At 40.7% G+C, this 9,133-nt stretch overlaps 1 protein-coding gene across 1 annotated transcript; it reads right to left on the reverse strand.

Moving 5' to 3' along the window:
* Positions 1 to 684: 684 nt before the first annotated feature.
* Positions 685 to 8,696, reverse strand: pmp22b (peripheral myelin protein 22b). The gene is made up of 5 exons (XM_026178221.2): positions 8,369 to 8,696; positions 7,537 to 7,627; positions 7,159 to 7,240; positions 4,007 to 4,147; positions 685 to 2,302 (listed from the first exon to the last, which is right to left on the reverse strand). The coding sequence occupies exons 2-5, from the start codon at positions 7,612 to 7,614 to the stop codon at positions 2,142 to 2,144; spliced, it is 462 nt and encodes a 153-aa protein (XP_026034006.1). The 5' UTR covers positions 7,615 to 7,627; positions 8,369 to 8,696; the 3' UTR covers positions 685 to 2,141.
* Positions 8,697 to 9,133: the final 437 nt, after the last annotated feature.

Genomic DNA, 9,133 nt, shown 5'->3' on the forward strand with positions numbered 1-9,133 from the left:
TTGGTGTAAACATAGCACAGCTGAAAGTGGCAGCTTTACACAAAATAATCAAGAGGGCAGTTGTCATTAGAAGCAGTCTCTTCTAACTGGACCCAATGAAGAGCATCATGCTGAAAAACCATAGCAGACTATTATCTAGTGTAAGCTCAGAATGAAATACTTGAATCCAACACAGTGTAGTTCTTTTTTGGAAGGGGAGAGGATCTCAGAGGAGATGCCATCAAGTGGAGGACAGATGCTTTCTCATTAGTGTTCAGAACATGCTCCCAGTCCTCTTATGTCTGATGTCACGAGAGACACAGTATACACTGAAACGCTATCTGCGTGTTTTGAATAGCTGGCATCGTGCGCCGTGTGGGTGACACAAGTCGCATACAGCATTTGCAACCACACGCACTAACCTAGGTTTGACTGGCTAAATTGCACACAGACATTTACAGGCTGCGTTTCAGTTGCCGATGTCTTCGACTGATCTCAAACGTTTTCACACACGTCAGTAATAGCAAATATGCCACGACACATGGGTAGTAATCATCATTTTCCACATTAAGCTTTTGGAGCTCAGAAAAGTGTGTCTCAAAGTTTACGGGCAAACAGCAAAATGACATCTGCAAAATGTAACGGTTTACTTTACATGCATAGAGTGTTACAGTCCCTTGTAACAGTGGAATACACAATATTAGATAATGTGAAAGTAGTTTTATTTAGTAAGTGAGTGTTTTAGGCTAGATTGTCATAAACATTTGTTATGCACAACATATAAACAGTAAAGGTTTTATACAGTAGACAAAAAACCATCTAAACGTCAGTGGGCAGAGACTGCAGCATGTCAAACTTCAAGTATGTGAAACAGACAGTTGTATCATTACTGCAAACCTCTCTGTCCTTTTATCACTTAATAGAGTTAATATTTCAGTCATGTTTTTCCTATCATCTCATATTTTATATGGCTTCAACTTGGTGGCATTTATTCTAGTAGCGTTAAATGTATAACTTCTTCCTTTCGGTATAATGCCCCACAGTGATTATGCTCTTTCTGATACTTTTCTACAAAGACTTCTTGAGAATTGAACAGCCATACGCGCGAGGCGAACACAAACATCAGAATGATGGAAAATTAAGGCAAGAATAAAAATAAAAGCTTATTTAAAGTTCTTTCTCTGTGATCAGACTATAAACTCGCAGAATAATACTGACATTCCATTCTAAGTGACTTTCGATTACATTAGTGCACCACCCCAACCGTGTTTATCCGCCGTTTACAGTAGCTGATAAAAGGGGGAAAAAAATAATCAGACACTGCAAAGTGAAATCGGCTGTGTTCCCTAAAGAAGCAGCCCGGCACTAGATGTAGAAGTGCACCGCTGGCTGAGTCTCACTTTAATTAATGGCAAGCTGTTTGACTCTAAACAATAACAAAGCAACTCTGCTGTAAATGATTGCTATCAGTAATAGGAATGATAAATACATAGCACCATCTTTTGTTGAAAGTAAGAAATGGAAAAAAGACTGAAAACAAATACACTTAAACTTGCAAATTCACAAATAGAAAAGGACCAAATCCATATTCATGGCTATGCTACATCCATGGATGTTACCACTCTCTTTTGTAAAGCAACCCCGTCGAAAATGCTTAATTAACCTCTCTATTTCTATACATGCACTTTGGTTAGTATACTTCAAGAAACACTTTTTTTTCTCTCTTACTTATTACTTGGCAATTACCAAAACAAAAAAGGCAAAAAAAAAAAAAAAGAATCCCACAACAAAAATAGTCTATAATTATTTCATCATTACAAACAAAGACTGAGGCACTTAATCAGCTAAAATAAAGCTCATAGTATCCATTGACAGAGCAACACAAAAACTATGTACATATATGTAAAAAGTGTTATAAATATGTTTTAAACCATAGATACTATATACATCTTTAAACTGAGACAGTATTGGTGTTTTCGTGTTTTGGTTTGATTTTTGGTATTAATCCCCCCTTCTGTGAACTTGGTGTTTTGGCCTGGTGGCTCCACTGGTAGTTGGGCGTCACGAGTTATACTTCAGAGGGGTACTGATAGCACTTGCAGTTGGGCGGGGGGGGGGGGGGGGGGGGGGTGTTACTGGGAACAGTGGGATGGAGTGACGGCTCATTCTCGCTTCCTCAAGATGACATAGATGAGTCCGCTGATCAGCGCCAAGGGGAAGGCCACCCACGCCAGGATGTAGGAGTAGCCAAATGAATTTCCCTCCGGCACCCATTCTGGACTCATCACCGTGTAGATGATGGCTCCGCTCATCACAAACAAACCTGCAAGGGGGAAAAGGTGACTTTTTAATAATACTGGCCATAATCATCTTAGTGTTAGATCAGGTTTCTGTGTGTCTTGTGTCCTGGGCTGAACCCTGCTTGGCGGCAGTAACGAGCAGGTCAGTTTCCCAGAAGGCATTCCCCCGCATTACATCACACTTTTTCATGCTTGTTGAACCCCATTGTGGCCTATGTAAGCTTTTCCAGCTCTGCCCACCGACCAACCTTGTCTGACATGGCACGATCTGTTTGTCAGACCCCCCCATCCTCCCACGCCACACCTCCCACCGCCAGCCTTACTGACATTTGAACACTGCGCGGCTGGCAGTGTTCCCAGTGTCATTCCTGTTTGGTTGAGTGGGCAACTGGGTGCCAGGCAATGTGCTGGCACCGTGGAGAGAAAACCTGGGATTTTGTAAAGGGCTGCCAAGAGAGAACACAATGGACTTGCAGTAGAGATGCTCTCTGGCCAAAGGGCATGGAGTACAATGAACAAGGGGAGTATAAAAACCATTAGTAACTGGCTCATACCTAAATCTGATTCTCTCCAATAGAACATGGAAAGTGAGCATCCACTAACGGTTTCTTGGTGGTGGTGGTGGATTTGTACTGTATGAGTAGCACCTTTTGAGACTACCCAGGTGTTGCTGTGTTATTAATGCAGTTCAGAGTAGTGCGGAAGCTAGACTACCAGTCAAAAGTTTGCATGCACTTCCCAGAGGGCACTGCATGGCAGAATGCTATGGTAGCCATTTTGGTTACTCTATGCAAGTCACTGACTCTGGATCCAGCAAAACAGCCCCAGACCATCACGCTTCCTCCTTCATGTTTGACATTTGATGTCACATGTTGGGGAACCATCCTTTTGCTTACGTGACGGTGTAAAGAAAATCTTGGCTGATCAACCAAAGATTTCAAATCTTGATTCATCAGTCCATGACACCTTCTTCCAGTCTTCAGTAGTCCATTGGCTGTGTTTCATGGATCAGGCAAGCCCTTTTTTTCTTATTCTGGCATCTTAGCAATGGCTTTCTTGCTGCAGCTCAACCCGTCAAACCTTCAACTTAAAGCCTTCTCTTTACAGTCAAAAATGAGACTTGCTTACCACGATTACTCTTGAACTGAACATTTAAAGCTGTGGTCTTGTGAATTGGTTGTCACACAACCTGATGACTCAACTTCCTGTCAGAGTTTCTCCAAGTTTCTGAGTGCCTTTTAATGGTGAAGGTGACTGTACTAACTGACACATTGAGTTTCTTCACCATTTCTCTGACAGGAACAACCTACACTTTCAAGCATTATGATCTTCTGTCTCTCTTCCTTTGTTATTTGCCTTTTACTTGCAATTTTTATAGCAACACACATCTTTTTGCAGTACAATACTCATGCTACCCTACACGTGGATCGATGAGGTTATAAGTAGTCAATGAAAGTTGGGACACATTTGATGAGAGCTGTTTAAATTTCAATTTAAAAAAAAGAACTGCGGTGTTCTAAAACATTTCAGTGACCATGTATATTAGTCATTCTTGGGAAAATAAAGAAGATTTCAATTTTTCAGCTTCTCAAAATTGAAAAAAAAAAAGCTGATTTATTTGGTTGCTACTGTTATCAATGAAATGCCTAATTTTTTAAATACATTTTTATTATATTTACTCACGTAATATAAAAATTATGTGAATGTGTTAAGGGTGATGAACTCACTGGCAAGGATCTGGAAGGTTCCAGTGAGGAAGAAGCGTCCACCCTTCTGCAAAGTGAAGAGCTGGCAGAAGAAGAGGACGAGAGACAGGCAGCTGAAGATGATGGATAGGATCATGACAGCCTGGACCGACTGAATCCACTCTGCAGGGGAGAGAGGGGAGTTGAAAAGAGAGAGAGAGTCCTGTCAGCAACAGCACGCCAGTCATCATGAACCAGAGCATAATAGATGTTTGATTGACTTAATGAACACACAACAGGATGAGAAGACAGAAATGAAAAAAATCCAAACCCAAAGTGTACTGTTGTACTGTGCCCCTGCTGAATTTAAGCATCCTCACAAATAAAACATAATGAGGAAGCCCTGGCATTGTTGACTTCTGGGAATCTATAATGGATCCTTAACAATGAAACCTAGGTATCTTATTTCTAAAAGCTCTGTGAGCCCCTCACAGTAGGACCTATGACTAAATGTGCCATATTGATTTTTCCTCCAAGGCCAGGCTTCTAGAAGCTATTAACCCATTAGACACCTGTATTGACAGAGTCCACCATGCACCATCTACTCTACTGGTGCTCAATCTCCATGTATGGTTGTGTGTTTTTGCGTTTTACTCGTGCTGCCATTCCAGGAATCATTGGACTTCCAAGCAGTGTCTATTTCTTGACTGATGGTTTTCCATGCTTACTTCCTACCCCATCAGGCCCTATCAGGTTTCTCACCTTACCTCACTTCCTGCCCCACAGGTTTCCTGAAGCACTCGCGCTTTCCCTTCCTCTATATACTTATTTAGTCTTTCGCTTTAGTCACATTTACTATTTCTATTTTTGTGCTCTTATCTCCCTAGATCTGTGTGTATTGGCATAAGTTGCAAATGCCACTCACTAGCTGCTGTCCAGTCCTGACGCCTGCAAGTACTCCAGATAAGTCTTTAAAATATGTATTTCTTTAATATAACTCAATCTGTATGCATGCCTCTGCGAAGGTTTGACATTGAAATATATGGATTTGTCTACTTCAAAATTCTCATACATCTGTGATTTATTGATTCTCTTACTTTTTTTTAAATAAGAGGCATATTGCGGTTTTAATGGAGGCGCACTTACAAAGTGAAAAAAGGCACAGTGCATAATTTATTAGTGCTCGTTCTCAAGAACAACAAGGATGATTAAGCAATAAAACAGCTTACTTTGTGTGATGTTTTTCACTTTAACTGACCGCATTTTAACTCAGCATTACAACAATTCATTACCCTGTAACACATTTCATGCATTTTATTCTGTGGCCGTTTAAAAAACAATCACAGTTTTTCTGGTGAAACTGCATGATGACTACATAGAGTTACCAGCTCGGAGTCAGGTTTCCTACAATGGCAGCAGCAGAGAATGTCCCGAGGACCACTGGCTCATAGATGAGATATGGGAAGAAACATGACACATTGCAAATCTCCATCCATAAAATGTCGCCAGCTTGATACCACACCCACGCAACAATTAGATTCCACTATGATAACCGTGTTTTCAAATGTTATATATAAATCTGTGATAACATTTTGTGAATGCAGCGACAGTACACTGATTTCTAATAAACAGCCCTCCAGCCCTCCTTCCTTCCTTCTTTCCCGACCAGTAGTAGGAAACAGTGACATCGCGCATTTCCCGGCATGAGGCGTGCTTCACGGTTCAAAATAACACAGAAACCCAAGAGGGACTCGCATTCAAAAATGAACATAAACTGGGTCTGGGTTCATTATTATTACGGAAATAACTTCCAGGAAGAGCAACTAAAGGATTCTGCTGAAATTCAAAACAGGAAAGTAACTGTTGAAGCTTTTCCCAAAACAGTAAACAGCAAAAATAAAACTGCTGTAGTATTCCCTCACTTGTTTATGTGGTGTAGGTCTGTGCTGGGGCAGCAGACATTCCTCGACCGCTAAATTTAGAGCAAGTAAATTTTGTGAAGTAATTTTCCTGGCTGCAAGCACGTGATGTTTAACTCACTCAGCATTTGATAACTGTGGCATCACACAGTGTGTGTGTGTGTGTGTTTTTCTTTTCTTTTTTTCATGGCAACACTGAAGGTTTAGAAATTCCCTAAAAATAACTGTGATGCCCATGATTATGATTTGGTTCAGAGGAAAGTTGATTGCTCAGCAAAGCTTCCAAAAGCTCTTTTGAACGCAGGCTTGGCCCCAACGTGCGAGCAGACCACTATCTTCCATCTCTCAAAGCCAAAGCAAAGACCTGGGAACGGCACACGCGCCTTGTTAAATAAACACTCTGCGTCAGTGCACCAGTGAAAGCAAGTCAAACAAACTGACTGCACCATCAAACTACCTGGCAGAGTGTGCAACCACTGCTGCCCCTGACAAAATACACACTGGCTGAACGCAGCTCATACTAGACAAATGACATCAGCCAGCTACAGCCAGCAGCTCTTGCAGCACTGTGACGGCACTTTTAGTAGCAAAACATACAGCTGATGCAGAGTGAACATTCATGAAGAGGAAAATATATCACTCTTTGACTGTTTTGACATTGTAAAATATTTGTATTTAGTGTCTACTATCAATATGAATATCAGTATTTCTAATTAAAGCATCCAGTGTCTGACTTTGTGTACATAAATCTCCTAACGCTGCACCTGCTGCCTTAAATTGTCCTAATGATCCCTGCAAGCTAACACGGGACACTAAGATCTTACTCTGGGCGTGACCCACTACCAGCATGCTATGTTCTGCTCACGGTGGTCCAAGGTTTCCCTGGTTTCAAACACACACGCACATAGATTTAAAACTTTAAATACTCTTTGCAGCCCCACCCTGATTCTCCACAGCTCTGTTACTATGGACTCCCAACACGAGACCTGAATATGGACATCGCACCACGACTATTTATACAGTGGCAGCCTATCAGCTAGCACTTCAAAACAGCACTGCCACATTCTCTGCCCTAGATGGCACCACAGTTCCAGAGTAACTGTGACACACCCACACCATAGGTAAATGATGGATTTTTAAAGTAAAGCAAGTTTAAAACTGAGCTTCAGAGAGAACAGAGCAGCATGTAAATTCCCAGTAAATTCCCCAGCCACTGTATTGTCAACAAACAGTTTAAAGGCAAACAGCAAAATATAAGTGAGGCTGGTATCTGACCTCCAGTTGATGCTGGGATACATCCAGAGGTAGTACAGTTTATCCATAGGTCTGATGTGGTAGATTCACCTGTTGTCCATACCTGGTGGCAACAACATACAACTCAGTCAATAAGAGAAATAGATCTCATTGGCATAGTTCTATTCCTAAGACACACATAAATAAGTTGAATAATAATTATTTTATGTTTAGTGGTGGAGGTAAAACATCCATAACGGCTCCAAGAGAGTCAGTTTGCATGTAATCCTCCACGATATCTTATATCTTCAGGATACTGAGTGCACATGCATGCCTTTCTAATTGCTCCTGCTCTGTGTGCATGCTCACTATGACATCTGAACAAACAGAGACATGGGTAAACATGTCATTTTCACTCACGCTGACAATTGTTGACACAAAGAGGAGAACCAGAGCAGCGAGGTGCAGGAAGATGATTCCAAGTAGCAGGAGCAGCATCTTTACAGATGATCTGGAAAGCAGTGAGTAGAGGAGACAATCAGACGGTCAATGTACGTGTGTGTATTTGTGTGGATGTCAGATTGGTGGGATATGGGTGTGTCGCTGCAGCACGTTCAACGCGGACAGCCTTTTAAGAAATTTTATCTCAGCCTGTCTGTTTGAGATGACAGGATCCTTCCATAACATCAGTTTCAAAAGACTGTAAATAATTAACGATATTCTTCATATAGTCAGAGGTATGGTGCCTTTGAGTCACAGCCAGTGTAACAGCAAGTTTGTCAATATGATTAAGCTTTAAAGATTATCTCAGGAGGGACCCTTTTTGCTTTAACTTGTTCCAAACAACACAAAATCTTGGCTTTTTTAAGCAAAAATAAATAAATAAATAAATAAATAAAATAATAATACGTCTTTTTTTTCTTTGAAACTCCTTAAATCCGCCATATATCATTTACAAAACTGCATTTATTTCAGTTATATTCGGTTTTTTTCGGGTAGCAAAATGACTTGTTAAAACAAAGCGAAGGAAACACGATTAGACAAAGGCTTATTAATTCTGTCTATAGTTGAAATTAATATGCTAAACTTAATGCCAGTTTATTTGCGTTGACAGCTCAATTCCCCCGTGTCTGTGTGTACGCGCAATGAAGCAGTCTGCGCGGGGAAAATCTCGTTTCTCCCTTTAATCCGCCGGAACTGCCTGAGTGCGCCTGAACGTAACTAAGTTTAGAAAAAAGCAAAGTCCACTTACTTCGAGCGTAGAGCTTGTACGTCCACAAAAAGAGAAGCAAAAGCAAGTTTGCCCGAAAAAGAGTCCGACAGCGGTAGTCCTCTGTTCTAAAAGTCGCTCTCAGACTAGATTGATGCCAGGACTGACGTTCTGTTATAAAGTCTCATTATGGAAGAACAACGCCCTGCGTGCGTCGCTGCGTCATGGAGTGACCCTCTGGTTCACAGCCAGTGTTCCCAATATAGACGCGCTATGCGTAATGCCATGGGTTGCCTTAGTTACTAACTTACTGTGTGTAGTAACCTGGTAGTAATTGTTTGGCTGTCGTGGTAACTAACAGCAACTATGTGATTTCGAGGTTTCTCTTTCATCTTTTGTTGTATTAGGTATTAGGAAATTAATTTGGCGTTCCATATTGTAGATATTTATAAGTAATGTAATAAGACATCTGAAACTTTCTTTTTTGGCATATATATATCATTTATATCATTAAATAATAAGGGGATTTATTTGAAAATCAAGCACAATTGTCCAAGAATTGCAAGACATTAGTTGTTGTTTTTTTCTTAATTTACGTTCATTTCTTGTTTATACAAGGAATCTAAACAAATGATAAATAAATAAAGACCTTTTTCTGGTCATATATCGTATGTAATAGCTTATGTGTTTGTGGTACAACACTGTAAGGCAATGAAAAGCAACGTTTCCTTGGAAACCACGCGAGTCAGAGTGACAGACTCGGTTGTAATGTTTTGTAATGTGATGTAGCGTGGGCCTTCTCCCTCT

The sequence above is a fragment of the Astatotilapia calliptera genome, chromosome 8 (genome assembly GCF_964374335.1).
Source record: "Astatotilapia calliptera chromosome 8, fAstCal68.1, whole genome shotgun sequence".
Lineage (NCBI taxonomy): Eukaryota > Metazoa > Chordata > Actinopteri > Cichliformes > Cichlidae > Astatotilapia > Astatotilapia calliptera.